At 55.0% G+C, this 18,305-nt stretch overlaps 1 protein-coding gene across 9 annotated transcripts in view; it reads right to left on the reverse strand.

Annotated features, from left to right (window-relative positions):
- The window catches only part of BCOR (BCL6 corepressor), a 59,754-nt gene that overhangs the window by 34,014 nt on the left and 7,435 nt on the right, over positions 1 to 18,305 (reverse strand). For 7 of the 9 annotated variants that reach the window (XM_041399786.1, XM_041399785.1, XM_041399789.1 and 4 more), the window contains 3 exons: positions 5,982 to 6,111; positions 4,417 to 4,495; positions 672 to 3,500 (listed from right to left, as the gene is read on the reverse strand). In XM_041399786.1, coding sequence (XP_041255720.1) covers positions 672 to 3,500; positions 4,417 to 4,495; positions 5,982 to 6,067 — 2,994 coding nt within the window. In that variant the 5' untranslated portion in view covers positions 6,068 to 6,111. Of the gene's footprint in view, positions 1 to 671; positions 3,501 to 4,416; positions 4,496 to 5,981; positions 6,112 to 9,077; positions 9,111 to 14,950; positions 15,523 to 18,305 lie in introns of those variants that run through there. The other 2 variants (XM_041399787.1, XM_041399788.1) reach the window with 2 other exon arrangements.

Genomic DNA, 18,305 nt, shown 5'->3' on the forward strand with positions numbered 1-18,305 from the left:
GGATCATTTAGATAATTTCATCCATTTTTATAAGCATAAACCAATTCTTTTCTTAACAATGCAAAACAATTTGGCTTAACTCATCCCTTCATTAAAAGTAAAACACCCTAAGAATATTCCTACACAATATCTGTCTATCATCCCTTAGCATCAACCTCAATACCACTCCTACTCTTCCCTAGGCGCTCACTTGGAACCAGCGTTGCCTGAGACCCACTAATGCATGACTGCAACTCCTCAGCATCCAACGGCACGTTTGGCATACTAATCAAAACTTCTGGGTAGGCTGTGCTGGCTGGCACTGCAGGCCAGCTCAGAAATTACAGCCAGCGCCAGGGTAACATGCATGCCTGTCCGACTCCCCTCGAAACTGCACAAACATTGCATTAACGTGCATTAACAACATTTGTATCAGATCTTAGCAAAAGCCCTTTAAAGCTGGCTAGCCCATACATTCCTACAAGCCACACATACTGTTCTTTACATCGCCTCACTCTCACCAATAAACTTACTTTGCTATTTAAAACCATTTATGGCGAGTACGCCCCAACAAAAAAAATTTCTGGTCTCCCCACCTGTGTCTCTTCTTTCAACTTTAAAAACTCAACTGTGACTTGCAACAGAGAAATAACGACAAGCAGCGCGGCGGTTGTTGGACCGCGCGGACTCACCTGCAGCGCCCGCTGCTCGCGGCTCAGCTGGCTGGAGTCGGCGTACAGTTCAGTCGTCACACACTTGAATCGGTCACCTACATAACCGGCGGAGTTTGCGATCCTCTTGGCCAATTTAGACGGCTTGGGTTTCAGTATTTTGCCATCAGCAGACTCCGCGTCGTCGGCTCCGTCTTTGGTGTAGGTCTGGCCGGCATCGATGCTCGGCGGCGCCGTCCCCATGCAGAACGGCTTCGCGTCCTCCTGCACCTTGCCAAAAGCCAGAGCCGGAGCGTCGCCCTCGTGCGCGCTTTCCAAGAAAACAGGAGATGGCTGGACCGCCACTCTCTCTTTAGGCTGGCTCACAGATAAATCTTCTTTCCTTAAGCCGAACACTGATGAACTCTGGGCTTGCTTGAAATTATAGGTTTCGTGAACATCATTATTTCTTCCAAACTCCTCTCTCATTACAATAAAATCTCTGTGCTGAGACGCCTGCTCTACCTTGTGCTTTGTAGGGTCATTAGTCTGATTACTGCTTTCTGTAGCAAAGCTGGCTTTCGTTACATTTGCTTCGCTCTTAGCTTCTTGCTCATCTCGCAGAAGATCCGGGAAAAGGTGTTTGTCGCTTTTCGCAGAGTTTTTACTATGGCCAGAGTTCTGGTGCAATTTCACGCCCTTGTCACCGGGCATTTCGAAATGCATCTTCCCACTGCTCTCCACGAGCTCTGGCAATCGGCCCCGCAGAGCCGGGTCCTCGTAGCGAACCCTCTCGTGAGACCGTGACCTCCGTTCTGTCTTCTCCTCCTTATTGATCTCCAGAGTTGAATGTTGCAACAGCATGGGGTGCACCATCCCCACTCCCAGCGCATCCTGGTAGGTCATGAACTCCCCTCTCCCGGCTGGCAGGCTGTAAGGGAGGCCAGGTTTGGGAGCCAAGTGGGTGGGGTAGAGGCTGCCGTTGGGCAGCAAGACAGGGTGGGGGTAGACATGTCCTTTTCCATGGAGGGTGAGAGGGCTGATGGCGATCCCCTCCGGCACTGGATATGGGAGGTAGCTCCTGGGGTAGGGCAGAGGCGGGGAGCGAAACGCCTCGTTGGGCGGCAGGAAGATGGGGCTGGAGGCCAGGGCAGTCTCGGTCGCCTTGAAGTTGGCTTCCTGACCACAGGACTTGGCCACCTTACTGCTGTGTTTCGCAGGGGTGGCGACGGGCTGCCCGACGTGCTGTATGACTGAGGCGGTGCTCTCCGCAGAGCTCCGGGCCGTCTTGGCGCAATCCACGTTGGCATTGGGAGCTGGTGACGCTGACGCCGGCCGCCCCCCTGCTGCCACCGTCCCCGACACACTGCCAACCACTGCTTCCGTGCCACCCATCCTGGGGCAGGAGGAACTCCGCGGCTGTGGCATAACCCAGTCCAGTGCCTTGTTTTTCAGCTGGACATTCTTCCCAGCCTCCTCACTGGGGCTGGGACCAGGAACGATCCAGGAGGATGGCGCCGTGCTGATAATTTCGGGCCTGTAGATGGGGCAGCTGTTCCCGGGAGAAATGGTTTCTTTCTGAACGATGTCACCGCCTGGTAAGTGTGTCCCCCCTCCTGCCCTTCCATGCACCAGCACCGTTGGCATAATTTTCTTACTGTGATCTGACTTGCCAGCGGTTTCCGCATCAACCACTTTCGCCGACAAGTCCAGTGGTTTGTCGGTGACATCTTTGGTTGGGGTCTGCTTTTCCAGGAGTGGGGGAGACCTGCTGTCCTTCCGGTCGTGGCCAGCTTTCCGTGCATGGGGGGCAGATGGCAGGGGTGCCTCCCCAGCATCACTGCCCTTGGGAAGCTTCCCATTGGAGAGGCGAGCAGGTGGAAATTCACTGCCGATGTTCACGTAGGGTTTTGGGAGCGTAACAGCAGAGGAGGGAGACGTGGTGATCCTGGGGAAATGTTTGTGGAAATCAGCATAGGCATCCCCGACCTGGGCAGGCAGGGGGAGGCGGGGAGATGGCCGGGGCGAGTGAGGCAGCAGGAGCGCGGGATCTCCTGGCAAGTTGGCAGGGGCCGGCTTGGCGGTGGGGACCCGGGGCTGCTTGCTGCTCTGGATGTGAGGGTAGGCGTGCGTGTCGACCGGGGTGCCCGGGCTCACACCCATCTTCCACGACAAGCTCTTATCCGGACAGTGCACCAAAGGTGGGATTGCTGGAGAAGCTGAAGCAGTCGAGAGCCTCATGGGCGACGCCAGCGACGAAGGGATGTGAGGGGCAACGTAGTGGGAGGGAGGCAGGTACAAAAAACGTTCACCGTTCGTACATACGGGCGAGTAAGCCAGGTGCTGCGGTAAGCTGTAGGTGGACTGCTGAGGTAGCAATGCCTTGTACATGTTCAACGAATACTTATTTGGTGAGTCAAGGAAAGGGTATATGGTGGGCGTTGCACCCTCCATGTAGGGGTTTACCCAGGGGAGCCTTAGGTAACTAGCACCATTGACACCAAGGGGACTCTGCCTGTCACCTGCAGCTCGGTCCAAACCCAGTGTCTCCCCTGTTGGGACAGAGTTTTTTTGTATTCCAGGTGGTGTTTTGTATATAGCACTGAAGCCGTTCGGGGCTTTTCCAGAGACAGCTGCGCTTTCCACCGCTTCGGGGGGATTAGACTTAAACTGTATCTCTGGATTTCTTTCAGGAGTAAATCCCAGGCTGGCTATCGAACCCGTAGCATCCCGCGATTTTTCTGAGCCAAGTCCACACAAGCTGGAATAGACAATGCTACTGGGCACTCTGAGTCCTTCTCGCATGAGCCCAGACCTGTCCATACTCAGAGCTGCAAGACTGTCGATGCGATGTGCTGTAGTTGCATCCACCTTTACAGAACAAGAAGCATGTTACTCTCACATCTCACTAACACAACTACCATTCAAGCTACAGATAGATCAGCATTTTGGATGAGAAACGGTAACAATGAAAACATGCTGTTTGTTGTGAAAACGTACAGAGGCCGATTACACTGGAAAATGGGAGAACAGGAACCTACAGAGTAATATGTATAACACCACAAACATCAACACCAATCTCTCCAAATCCAAAATTCAAACACAGCCAGGAACAAAGGTGTGAGGACTCAAGCAGCCAGGAGTGGCCCAGAGACAATGCTCAGAGGCACTGCTCCTGTGCAACTGGCTCTTCAATCCCAGCCCTCCCAGAGCAAGAGGACGTGGGCTGTGGCATGGAGACCAGAAAGAGAAGGATTGAGTGCCTCTCCTCCTCATCCTCATCCTCCTCCAGGACCTCTGCCTCCACCGCAGCTCTGCTCAGGGGCTCATCACGGCCACATGATTCATGGGGCAAGGCATCTGAGGATGCAACATGAAGAAAGGTCTGCCATCAAATTTCCTTCCCACTGCTGCTCCCCATGTGGACTCAAAGAAAGTAAAACCCCACCAACTTTGCTGGAACATTGATGCTCTTAAGGATTACATGAGCTATTTTTGTCACACATGCTGGTATTCTGCATTATTCGTAACAGCAAAACTAAGAATCTGAAGTCATGCAACAACACATATCACAAAGCATCAAGAGATTAACAAGATAAATAAACAAAGCCCCAACTTCACTGTTTCACAGAAACAACCTGAATGTGCCCAAGCCCACTAGAGCTGCAACAGGAAAGTGTTTTAACCATTTCTCCAAATGGATCATGCAATAACAGCCAGGGACAGGAGTCACGGTGGGGAGGACAGGCACAAATTCATCTGCAGCATGAAGCTTGTAACTTCTTACCACACTGTGATTCAGGTGATTTTCCTCCCTCAACTCCAGTCTGCTTTTCGGTGCATCACCATCGTTAACGGGAATTTTCCTATTGAAAAACAGAAGCTTACTATCTGAAAACATCCTGTGCCTCTCGGATCAGTTCAATACCATATCACCTCCATATTTTGATTCCCCTAGAGAAGCCCCATGAGATAACATATTTATCCTTCTCTGTACCCATACATGCTGACTACTTTGAAAAGCAAGGACCATTTGAAAATAAGCATAAAGGATTTTGACAACAAGAACACACCAAGTACATCTCAGAGCAGCCTCTTTCAAAGCAAGCAGTTTTTGTCAAGGTCTTCTCTTTTGCTCCTTGCCCTTCCCTTTTTCCAGGAGGAGAATATCCCATTTTAAACATACGCTGCTCATATACCATCCATAAACACTGCTGAGGATAAAATTAAAACACACACGCTAATATCATATGAACATCAGCTCTTCCATGCTTAAGAGGGAGCTGCACATCTGTGCCATACCAGTGTTGCAGCTCTGGGACTTGTTATCACAGAAATCACCAATAAAGAATATACCTTAGTGCCAAATTTCAAATCCCAGGGATAAAAATCACTGACATGCAGCAGAAGGAAAGTTTCAGCATTACCCAAAAGAACTCCTTTCAATCGAAGTGCTTAAAGGCATATCATCACCATAAAGCAGAAATGTGATTTTAATCCATTTGTTTTTAAAAGATTCACCTTCCCTGCAAGTAGCACATACAGTTATTATCCCTGAGCAACTGGAAGGAAAGTGGGGAGGGAGGGTGAGAAAGCAAAGTGAGATGCTTGGCTGTTTTCCTTCAGCTGATGTTTGCAAATAGTATTCCCTGCAAAGACCAAAAACTTCCACCAGCTTTTTGGAGGCTTTTCACACAACATTGAGAACAGAGAATGAGAAAAGCACTAAAACCACACAAATCTGGCACAGAGAACTGGAGGCGCATCTGCAGCTTCTGTCCAGCATCATTTTGCTTCTTAAAGAGCTGGGATTTAAGGGAAGGGGACACCTGCCAGTGCCTATGTCATCCCATCGAACACTGTCATTTTGATCATCAATTGAATTATATTCAGCAGGAAAAAAGGTGGGGGGAGGAGAAATTCACTTGTGGGAAACAGACACTACTGATTCTATTTCACATGACAAGCTGTTGGTCCAAAGGCAGGGAACACCAAATTGCAGGCAGGAGCCCCTCTGCTGCAGAGAACCACCCCAAGAAAAGGTGTGTTATTTGGTTTAATTCCCCTTCACGAATGCAAAATAATAAATTAATTGTAAAAGAACATTCAAAGGCTGCTTTGGGTGCATCCCCACTTCGCTGACCCAGGTTGCCTGTTCCATAGTAAATCAGCATCTGCTCTACTGCTCTCAGGCACGTCTCGACTCTCTCCCTTTGCCCTCCCTCCAAGCTGGGCTGATCTCAATTCAAGGTGGCAGCTTTCTGCTCCAGTATTAGGGAAGCGAGCAAACTCCGAGACCTCACTCCGCAGAATTGCAGTGTGGTTTAACTTGCCAGAAGCTTAAATATTTACCTGTCTTCATTAATTCCACACATGCGGACCCTTTCATTGCTCATCCAGCTATGAACGTTGCCATACAGGGGAGTTGCAGAAAGCATGACGTCTTCTTAAAAATCAACGCTTTTCTTCACGATTATATATTCTATTAAGAAAAAGAAAAGAAGGAAAAAAAGGAAAAAAAAGAAAAGTTGAGGAGATTTGTCTAGGAGGAAGTGCAAACATCACAGCGGAGCAGCCAGCCTCCCTCCGGGTAATTAATAATGAATGCAGGATTGGTGCGGGGAGTGAGCTGCCTACGTTAACCGCTAAGGGAGATACCCGGCAATAAAGGAGCAAATTGAGGGCATTTATAGGTCAGAGGAGATGGATCTTTTCCCCAGCGCACATCTAGAAAATTAAGAATCATTCCAGACTATCGACAAATAAAAGTTTCTCCACAGCATTTCATTTCCACAAGAAATGACTCAGCTGGCCAAGTCCACACCAGTCCCCAAATCTTCATCTCACATAAGACTGAACCAAGGAGGGAGACCCCGTGAGTGTGGGGGGACATCCAAACAGCCCACAGGCGCTCACAAAAGCATTATGAACACACGGGAGCAGGAGAGCATAGCAAGAACAACCACATACCGCGTGTATTAGCTACGCTGATTGCTGATAAGGCTTTTACACGAGGACTTAAAACTGAAGAGACACTGCTACAGAAGCAGAAGACATCTAAATAAAACCTTCCCTTTTAGCGTCTGCACACGACTAACTTGGAGAAAGGGGTTAAAAATAGTAAGTGGGTTGGCGAGCTCCCCACCCCTTGATTTGATTAAGCGAGGAGCCCTGGTGACTTCTGCACTGGAGCTGCTGTGCTGCTGCTGCTGCTGCTGCTGCTGCTGCTGCTGCTGCGAGTGCTTTCAGTAATTCAATGATGCCTGCTCACTCCAGGGAAAGAAATCATTAGCGGGCTCACTGGAGAAGTATTAGCAGTCCAAGAGGATCGGCGCTGTGTGCAGCCAGAGAGGCAGGTGAAAGGTAACCACGTTTTCACGTCCAGTGGCAGAGAGGGAAAGGCTTTTCCTCCCCTCTACCTTGCCTAATGCCACCTCTGCTGGCATTAAATTCTAGTTTGCTGCATGAGCGAAGTGTCAGGACAAGCTGCGTTTTATTAACAGGATTATCGCGGCGCATGATTTATTCCAGTGCAAGATTTTAATTGCTCTTCGGAGGTTGAGTCGTTTCTTTTGACTGAGCTTCAGCCTGCATCCTGCTGCTAAATGCTGGGTTAATAAGTAGGGGGAGCCTTTAATGCACAGGATATCCCTCAGCTCTTCCTCTCTCACAAAAATAGAAGCCTTTAAGCAGGAGGCATGATACTCCTTTTACACACACACAAGCCAGTAACGGGCGATTGACCACTGGGAGTTTAATGCCTAACGTCTCCCAAAGCATCCATGCTTCCCCAGCAAACTCATTTCCTTTGTCAGGCTACAAAATATGCAAATGATCACTTTGGCATTTAATAGGGAAGAAGCCCAGATTGGGCCTTTAACACAATACTTCACACACGTTCAGAGAGGTTTAAGAACTGAAACGGCAGGAAAGCCTTGTTCCCCAACACTTTTTTCTCCCCTCAGAGAGGCCTTTTGTGCAAAACTCCACGTCTGGAACAAATGTATATTAATGAAACAGCGCGTTGACCCTCCTTTCTCCACAACGGTTAGCTTTTCCTAATGAAGTCCGCACAAATCGCCGCGAGGAAACAAAAATCCACGGAGGTTAGTTACCGCGCTATCATTCAAAAGGAGTTATTTCACTGGAAAGACGTTTTCTGGACAGATTTACTGGTTTCCAGATGCGCCGCTCGTAATGTTTTCAATAGAGGCAGCAGCAGCATGGAGAGAGTGATTTAGGGTTTTACGTAAGGTTAGCAGCCACCCCGTGCGCTGCCTCATCTGTAAGGGACAGACACCGGCTCAGCCTCGACGGCACAGTCCCGCTCTCCGTGCCCCGCTTCCCTTTGGGGCCGCGGCTCCTCAGAGGGGCTGCCTGCGCTGGAAATGTATCATTAAGATAAGGCGAGGTGCCTGAACTAGAGCCCATCAATCCCCTGACACGTGCAGATAGTGAAATGCTGAAGTTGCATGGGGGGAGTGAGAGCTTCCCCAGCCAACAGCGGGTAATCTGGAGGCCCCATGTCCCACAACCACCACCACCCGAGCAAGGGCAACACCCGCCCGGTCGCAGGGACGTGGTGGGATGTCCCAGGGCCACCAGGCAGGTCAGAGCCCTCGCCCCCCAGGGCTGCCAGCCCCTTCCCCAAAGCCACCCCTCGTCGCTGTGCGCGCCGGGTGCGCGCGTGTGTGCAGCTATAATCATCGCCGCCCTGATGAACTTCTTGTGAACTGTTTAAAAGTGGAGGTCTGCTGAACGAGCAGCGGCGCCACTGCCAGCCATAATTTCATTGCAACAAGCAGCAGACTTTTAACTCTTCGCACACCCTGTGCCTCCCCCCCTTCTCTCCCTCCCCACAAGCAGCTGCCTGTCGGGGATACCGGCTCACAGAGGCTCGGCCAAACGCCGGCAGCGCCACAAGCGCTCTGCGCTGCGGGGACGGGGGGGACAGTGGAGGGGGCGTGGGGGGCTCCGCACCTATTTATATACCCAGCTTCCGCGGGGGTGGGCGCAGCCGCTCCCGTTATGCAACCCCGACGGCGGGCTGAGCGCCCCAGCGCACGGAGGAAACCGAGGACACGTCTCCCCCTCCCTCCTCCTGTCACCCACCGGGCCACCGTCAGCGCGCCCCGGGGCGCCGCAGCCCCCCCGGCCGCCCCCGCTGCGCTGCGCGGCGGGGCGCGGAGCGGGGCTCGGCAGCCGGAGCGCGCACGGCATTTCCTCCGGGAGGTGTCTGGCCGATAAAGCCATTTGCGGCTAAATATAGACGGTGATGCACGGAGGAGGGAGGGAGGAAGGGAGGAAGAGAGGGAGGGAGGCGCGGGCTGGGGGGGGCTGGCGGGGCCGCAGAATGGGTGGAAGAGAGTGAGACGCGCAACGCACACGCGGTTCCGCAGCGATGCCGCCGTGTGAAACCAGTTGTGAAAAGCGCCTGCAAGCACTAACCTGCCTCCCGGCGTGCTGCCCAGCGGGGCCCCGGCGTGCCGAGCCGAGCCGAGCCGTGCCGTGCCGTGCCGTGCCGGGAACACCCAGCCACCTCCCGCGCTGCCCGCGCCCCGCCGGCCCCGCGCCGCAGAGGCAGGCACAGGCACACACCGCACTGCTCGAGCGGCTGATTAAAAAGGGAAACGTTTGGGTCTCCCTCGCAACGTCAACAGACTTTTGGCAGCCATTGACGCCAGCAGCAGCAAAGTTTTGTTAACACGCTGCTGGCGTGGAAACGAGAAAAACCCGATGCCCGCGGGGAGGGGGGGGAAGGAGGAAGAGGAAGACTCCACTTCTCCGTGCCTCCGGGGGAAAGAGGAGGCGATGGCAGCGCCACCCGGGACGGGGCAGCCTGCTCTTCCCCCTCCCTCTCCACCCCCATGACCCCGGGGTGCCCGCCGGCGGGTTTGCGAGGTGAAAGTCTCAGCGAGGGGCGTGGAGGAGCGGAGGGGGTGGGGGGGCGCCCGGAGGAAGCCCGGCGGGGCCGGCGGCTGCAGCGAGCCAGGAAGCGGCTCGGGAGGAGAATTGCAGCGGCGCACGAGTTCCCTTTTGGCGCCTTTACTCTTTTCCACCTCCGAGCTCCGCCTGGCAGCCTGCCAGTTTCCACTGCACAAGCCACGGAGCCGGCAGCAGCAGCGGCAGCGCAGCGGCAGCCAGCGGGGAGGGCTACGCGGGGTTTGAAAAAAAGCCCTCTGCGAGAGCCGATGGCACCGACGGAGCGCCGGGAGCTTCGGCAAACAACCCAGCCTTTCGGATATTAAAAGCGATGCAATAAATTACCGGCCTCTGATCCCTCCCCCACATCGCCCCCCCGGGCCCCCTTTCCCCCCGCACCCCGTCGCCTCCCGGTTCCAGGCCACTGGAAGGATCATTTCTAGATTTGTGAAAATCCCTAAGAAGTGAAAAGCAGTCCGGGGGCTCGTAGCGATCTACTCCGATTAGCCCTCAGCCCCGTTCATCTGGAGCTTGATTTAAAGGGCAGCGCTCGCACGGTATTTATAAGCTTAAATACGGGCTGATGCTTATGAATGTGTTTAGGTACCTCGTTTATCTTGCACCTCCGACTTACATATTTACGACTTATAGGAACCTGTGCTATGGCTAGAAAGGAGACTTCAGAGACGCCGTATTGCTGCACCGTTTACAATGCGCCGTATAAAGCTCTGGCAGCAGCCAGCGATCTAATATTAGACAAGTGTTAAAAGAATAGGCTTGGCTGCGCTTTTTATATATATGTGTATATGTATAAAAAAATAAAATATACTGTGGGGGGTTTTTATGCAATCTCCACACGACATCACCGCTAGTGACACGTTTTGTAAACCAGAGGAGGAAGCTGCAGACTAAGTAGCCGCCGCACGGATCCGCGGATTAGAGAAGAAGTTTGACCTTTACCCGGGACGTGTGGCATTTCATTTAACCATAAAGCTAGGCACAATGCGCCAGCGAGATCGCTAAACCGATTTAAAATACATATAGAGCCACGCACGACAGTAGTGCATCTCGGTTTAGGCAGCGTGCAGGCACAGCACGAGGGGGTCGGCGACTATTTTAAGGCTCTTGCCGCAGCCACCCCCCATCGTTCCCGTGTTCCCCCCCTCCCGCGGCTCCCACACCGTCACGTGTCGAACAGCGACCGGGACTTTCTGCCGTGTAAACACGACGCGGCGGAGCCGACCGGGGGCACCCGGGGCTGCCGAGCCATCGCCAACGCCCCGCACCAGCGGGGCATCCTCCCCGCCCCGGGCACCGCCGCCCCCGCTCCGCGCCCGGCTCCGGCCCCACGGAGACACCTCCAGTGCCGCGGGGCTCGGCGGGGTCGGCGCCCCCGGCACAGGCGGCCCGAGGGAGCGGCGGCCCCGCGCCCCCCCCGCCGCCTGTCACGCCTTGGACCCTGCACAGACAGGCGCTGCGCCGGAGCGGCAGCGGCGCGTTCCCCTTTCCCATATGCTGCGAGGCGAATCATTGCATCGCTCTCAGCTGCCGGCGGCGGCCCAAAGGGGGGAGGAAAAAAAGTTTTCAATTAATGATAAGCCTAGGAACTGGGGAAGGGGGAGGGGGAGGAGGCCAATGAGGGAAAGTTAAAATGGCTGGCGATCCTTCAAATAACCCTGGCTGCCTTCCCCTGGAGCCCACACGGCACTGCCTGCCGCGGAGCCCCGGGGGAACACCCGGACACCCAGGCACAGGCTCCTCGAGGCCAAAGCTGCCTCGGGCGGCCCAGGCTGCCTCCGCACACCGCGATGCCCATACCTGGAGTTACGGGACATTCGTATGCCGGGGGCAGTCACGCTGTCCCCCAGCTCCCCCCGGTTAAACCCGCGGGGGTGCGGCAGAGAAGCTGCAAAGGCTCCCACACACACAGCGGGGGGAGGTGAGGCGGCTGGTACCCAACTTTGAGGCATCACCGCATGAAGGATTTCCCAGAGATTCGCGGCAAACACCGACAGGCAGCCCCGCACCGCCGCTACGGCGCCCACCCGCGGGGCCCCCCGTCCCTCCCCCAGCGCGGACGATGCCTCTGTCCCCCTGGCACACGCCGCGGTGGCCGGGCGGGACGTGCGCTCCGGGGGAGCAGGGGGAATCCTGCCGCCGCTCCGGCAGTGCCGGGAAACAAGGCTACTGGAGGAGGCGGTGGCGGAGGAGGGAGCCACAAACCGGCTCAGCCGCAGGAACCCCCGGGCCCCCGCGCAGACGGGGGCCCACGGAGAGAGCCCGGGCTCCCTTCCGTCGCCCACCCGCCGCGGCATCTCCCGACCCAGGCCGGCCGCGCCATTTTAGACACACACACACAGACACACACTCACACACACACACTCACACTCACACACACACAGACACACACTCACACACACACACTCACACTCACACACACACAGACACACACTCACACACACACACTCACACTCACACACACACAGACACACACTCACACACACACACTCACACTCACACACACACAGACACACACAGACACAGACACACACACTCAAACACACACTCACACACACAGACACACAGACACACACACTCACAGACACACACACACAGACACACAGACACACACACTCACAGACACACACACACAGACACACAGACACACACACTCACAGACACACACACACAGACACACAGACACACACACTCACAGACACACACACACAGACACACAGACACACACACTCACAGACACACACACACAGACACACAGACACACACACTCACAGACACACACACACAGACACACAGACACACACACTCACAGACACACACACACAGACACACAGACACACACACTCACAGACACACACACACAGACACACAGACACACACACTCACAGACACACACACACAGACACACAGACACACACACTCACAGACACACACACACAGACACACACCGCGCGCGCGCACGGCAGCGAGGTTTCCGCTGCCGCTGCCAGAGACAACAGGCAGCAGCCGAGCCCGGGCTGCGCAGGCGGAGCAGCGGCAGCAGTGGGAGAGAGGGACACACACACACGCAAGCACACACACCCACGCACCGCGAGCCAGGCAGAATTGTGCATTTCAGGTAATTTAAGGCCGCATTCCCGGCGCAGGGAAGGAAAAGCGCAGGCCTGCGCCCCACCAGCCCATTAACCCGCCGCGTAATCGGCATCCCGGGAACCCTTCATTGTTGTCTTTATTCCCTATGGCTTTTGCTTTCCAGGATGGGGATAGAAAAGAAAAAAAAAAGGGGGGGGGGGGGAAGGGGAAAAAAGGAAAAATACCACCGAGCCAGCCCCTTCCCCCCACTCGTCCCCCATTGTTCGTCCGCGGGAGGCTGGGAGAGCGCAGCGCCACGGGCTCGCTGTGAGCCGGGCTCCGGCGAGCACTCCCCTGCCCCCAATAGCTCGGGAAACTTAGGAGGCAGGGTGGGGGGAACCCCCCCACATTGAATCCAAAAGTCCCAGCGCTCCTGCGAGAGTTGGGCGACCGCCTGCGCTCACTTCCGCAACGTTATCCTTGCAGAAATACCGGAGCACGGCCCCCGTTTCCTTCCCCCAGCCCCCGCCGCACCCCCGGGGGGTGGAGTGATTAATGGGCCGTACGCCCTTGGTTTCCCTCCGGCCACCCCGGCACACACCGCTCCCCGGCGCGGAGCCGCCGCGGCACGCTGGGCGGGGGCGGCCCCCCCACACATCCGTCGGGGACGTTGGGAGATATTGATCACGGACGACTTCATTTTGCATAACTGCGGCTGACAGGGCCTGTGGTTCCCTCATTTACGGAGCAACAGCTTCGCGGGGCTGATGGATGGGGAGCGGCTCCCTCCGCTCCCCCCACCGCCCCACTCCGCTCCCCAGCCCCGCAGCCCCGCCGGGGGACGGCGGCTCCGCGCCTCATGCAGCAAATGGCCGCGCACAACAGGCAGATATTCAACTTAGGTGCCTCCGTCTCTCGTCTTACCTAGCGCGGCCAGCATGGAAGCCTCTCGCTTCCCGCAGGGCTTTGTCTGCACAGCCACGCCAGGGCCAGGGCCGGGGACCTTTCGGCGGCTACATGCAAGAAAAAGTGCTTGGGAAGTTGGGGGGTTTTCCTTTTTTTTTTTAAATTCCCTCCTCCTCCTCCCACCAACAAACAAATAAACAGCCTGGTTTCTGCTAAACAATGCATAAAAATTAGCCTCGCCCCAAAGTTTATGTCGGGTTTATGGCGCTAACGTTTCTCCTTAATGGGAAACGCTTTCCCGAGCACTTCTGGAAAGCGCTGGCGAGCCCTCAGTTACGAAAGCTGCATGACGAGCACCTCGACTAAACGTGTCCCGACCTCACATCCAGCACCTTCTCCACACCTTCAGAGGAAAGGCCAGTCCAGGGTGGGCACAGCCAGCGCCAAACACTGCCCGACTCCGCGTGCGGAAGGCGCCGGGGGCAAAAAAAAAAAAAAAAAAAAAAAAAAAGAAAAAACCCGGAAAAAAAAAAAAAAAAATTAAAAAAAAAAAAAAGAAAAAAAAAAAAAAAAAAAAAAAAAAAGGAAGAGAAAGGAAATAAAAAGGACATAAAGTTGCCGGTGGCGGCGGTGCCCCGGTGTAGAGGAGGCAACGTGCAGGCCCGGCCTTCCCATCCCGGCGCTCCGCACCGAAACAAAGCAGCGAATCAACTGCGATGCAGATGGGCGGCTATGAATTTTTTGCTGCTGCTTAGAGCTTTAATTACTCGTTCTTGATCCGTGGGACTACGACACGACACCGCCAAGGTTAAAATGCCCTGAACAGCTCTGAGCAGATGTGAACGAGTTGGCAGACGCGCAAATGAGGTCTGCCTCTAAGCATGATAACAAGTGACTAATACATTGCATATCGCTGAAAGAAAATTATTTTTCTCTAATTTGCATTAGCTTTTTTTTTTTTTTAACGCCGCCGACATTCCCTCCTCAGAGGCAGCAGCATAATCCTTAAAATATTGCTCCGTGACTTTAAAAGATTTGGAAGGAGGCAGCAATTGCCAGTGTTTTGGCTATGCAAGTGTTTTGGCTATGCAGACTTGTTTATCTTTCCGCCTTTGCTCCAAGGCGAAACTAGTTTCGCAAGCAGTATTCTTGCAGAAAAATGGCACATGTCATATTAAAACACCAGTTTATAGGAATTGATGCTAAAATTGTTGAATGACTACTGGTGTACTTTTGCCACTAATAGCACAGTGTAATCCATAAAGGACCAAGGGGACAGTCAAGGCCAAAACAGAAAAAAAAAACATAATAGATTGACTGGAGAGAAATAGATAAAGACAACCCCATCGACCAAAACGAGTAAAAGGGGGGTGAGGGAGGAAATAAGCATCTCCCCTTCTTACCTGCTTTCCACCCCAGAGAGGCCCCGTCAAAAAGACAATAGTACATGGAGGTCACTTCTATATAAAACACAGCGGTTCTCGTAGGTAGCGAAATTATGTCAGGTACAAATATAGGCTGGGACCCAGTTCTCCAAGTTTCCTCGACTTTCCAGAGGCTCTTCTGAAAGGGCCAGGAGATCACTGTGGGTACTGGAGCAAACTTCAAGAACAGACAGCATTTTATATCCTACTCTCAGAAGACAAACCGAGGGCCTTAGATGCAGAGGCTTTGAGCAGAAAATAGCCACTCGGGAAATTTATGCACGAGGAGTTTTTCACTGAAGACCTCCTCCAGGGATCCCTGCACATCCAGGTTATCAGGGGTCGTACGCTGCCATCTCAAGCGGCAACTTCTCTGCCAACACGTGTTTGTGAAGGAAACTGCTGCCAGCCACGGCACCGTGCCGTGCCCCGGGTCGGCCGAGGCTCGCAGCCGGGCTGCCCTCTCCTGCCGCGGGGCTGCCGGGACACCGCGCCCGCCGCTCCCGCAAAGTCACCGGGCCGGCGCAAACCTGCCGCCAGGAGGGAATTCCCAGCGCCGGGGCCGGGCACGGAGCCGGCCGCTCCTCCAGCTGCCTCCCTGCGCTTGTAAATCAAGCGGAGGCGGAAAGAGGGGCCGGGGGGAGGGGGCGGAACGCTTCTCCCCGGCCAGCGGCGTTTGCCTAAGCGTCGCGGCGGGCGGCAGGGCAGCGCGGCTGGGCGCCCCGCCGCCGCCGCCCGGGATGCCGCCGGGCCCCGGGGCCTCCCCAAACCCCCGCCCCCCTTGCCACAGAGTTAAATCCAGACTAACAATCCCCAGTTAGAGATCAAACCAACAACAGCAGCATTGTGTCTGCCTTCATTGCTTTACCATCAACCACTGCAGCTGGTTTACTCGAAACAAGGAACACCCTCTACCCACCTCCCCCGCCCCGGGGCCAGAAACGTGCTTGTTCCCGGAGGTCGGCCAGGCGGAGCCGCGCTGCCCGGGGGGCTCTGCGGGCCGGGCCGGGGCTGCGGGGTGCTGCTCCGCCAGCCCGATGTCGGTGGGTGCCAAGCGCCGCGGGGCTCTCCCCCAACAGCACGGAGGGGTTTCCAGTCAGCACTCACGCCCGACGAAACGCCTGCACAATCACAAGTTGAGCTCCGCTCTCGGTCTGGCTTTTGGGAAAGGCGAGGGGGAACCCCGCTGTAGCGGGGAAAGCCGCGCCTGCAGCTGCGCAGCGCCCCGCGGCACACGGCGAGCTCGCCCCCGCGGCGCGGCGCGCCTCCGAGCAGCTCTTCCCCGGGAAAGCCGGGCTTCCCCCGATCCCTGCCCGGCAGCCTCGCACGGGGCCGCCGCCGGCAGCGTCCGACCTGCTGTCGCAGCGAACCTCCCGCCGAGGGGCCCCTCCGCCACCTCTGCCCGCGGCGGTGACCCCGCTACCCGCGGCGGTGACCCCGCTACCCGCGGCGGCACCGGCCCCTCCGCTCAGCCGGGCGGCAGAGACGCGCTTCCACCTTCTCCTTTGCACCGTAAGGAGGAAAACCAAAAATAACAAGAAAAAAAAAATGCCAATAACCTAAAGCACGACTCCAGCTTCGTTCATGATACAACCACCTGGAAGCAAAGGAGTGCACTGCACACTCTCAGAGGGCCTTTTGCTGGGCACAGCTGTAATTTGAGTGTAAATCCTCATAGCTCCTTCCCTGCCCTTACTTATTTTTACATCAGCAGCAAAGTTGGAGGAGACATGGAATTTACTTAAAGAAGCATGGGGAAAATAAATCTGTTCGAGAAAACCTTTCCTTGCCATTCTGAGTCCTGGTATTACCCAAATTGTGCATCTCTTAAGGGAAAACCAAGACATGGCAACTTTCTCTGAAATTTGTGTCCCGCATGAACTCTTTACGAGGCCACAGGAGCTGAAATAACACTTTCTATCTATGCAGCTTGGGAGACGGCACCAGTAAGGAAAAATACCTGACTTTATTGGAAGCATGTCTCCATCTTGGCCTAACCCTGCCAAAGGGCAGTACTACCCGGCAGGTATGGTGCTTCACACTAATGTGGCAAGTCTCCAATCGACTTCCGAATCAGATTCACCACCCAAAGACACCAGTACATATTCACAGGTCAGTATCATCGACTATTCAGTGCCTATACGTAGCTAGAAATCTGCTGGCCTGGTAAAAACCACTGCTAACAGAACAATGTCAGCAAAGGCTGCAACACAGTCTTGTGAGAGACAGGCGATTCGTGCCTACTGAGGCTCTTTCAGCACAAAGGCTTTTAGAGGAAGAAGAGAGAGAAGGGGGGAAAAAAGGAGGGAGGGCTCTCGTGTTTCAGGGCTGCTGTCCCCTGGGAACCAAGAACCAAGTGTAGCTTCAATCAAATGCTGACTTCTCCTCTGGGAGCTCAGTAGGAAACCTGATCTCACTAGCTCATGCCTGCCTCCATGCATATAGGCTGGGTTTTCTTTCATACCAGCAATTTGTATAAAGAGGGGAGCCAATATAGTTTATTGCAAACGAGATCTCGCAGTAATGGATCTAGAGAGATACTTCTGTAGCTAAAATAAGACAACCTTCAGCCACCTGCTCAGGGCAGGCCCTGCCACAGCCGCCTCCAGCTCCGCACACAGGGCTCCGCTGTGGGCGCCCCTGGCACTGCAGGGCACAGCCTCCCACGCGTCTCCTCCAGCTCTGCATCCTCCCAGCTGGCAGCACCCGCCCTGGGTTGGGGTTTTGTGCAATGCCAGGTTACACTTCCATTAAAACGTTTACCCTGGGAGATCACTTCCTGCTTGCGAAAGTACTGCTCCAGCTTCCCCTGCTGCTCCCAACTTTAGCCAGAGGTATTTCTCTCCTCGCCCAGCAAGGCCTGGAGACCGATCGAAGCATCCACCCTTGCCCACTGCTCCTGGGCTGCCCTGGCACGGCACGGCACGGCACAGCACAGGAGGTCTGCAGGGGAAGGCAGGCCAGTCCTCAGAGCTCCGCATAACTTCACACCGGGCTGCTTAATTCTGCACGGGGCTTTGCTAATCCACTCTGTGCTTGACTACTGGAACAGGAGGAAAGGAAAACACTGCACGGAGGAGCACGATCAGGCCAGAGCAAGGTGAGCCTAGGGGACCGCAGCCTGTGGGAAGGGCTTTCCTCAGCACCCAGCTCAGCCTCCTACTGCTGGGGGCAAGTCGGAGAAGCTTAAAGCACAACCCAGCACACCAGGGCGTGGGAGCAAAGGGGATTGCCCGAGGATCAGAGATCCCTGTAGGATCTCTCCATAGCCAGGAGCTTTCACATGGAGAAAGTTTGGCTCAGGGAGGGAATTTACACTTAGAAAGAGGAGCCC

This window comes from Onychostruthus taczanowskii, unplaced genomic scaffold, assembly GCF_017590055.1.
Source record: "Onychostruthus taczanowskii isolate IOZ18803 unplaced genomic scaffold, ASM1759005v1 scaffold17, whole genome shotgun sequence".
Lineage (NCBI taxonomy): Eukaryota > Metazoa > Chordata > Aves > Passeriformes > Passeridae > Onychostruthus > Onychostruthus taczanowskii.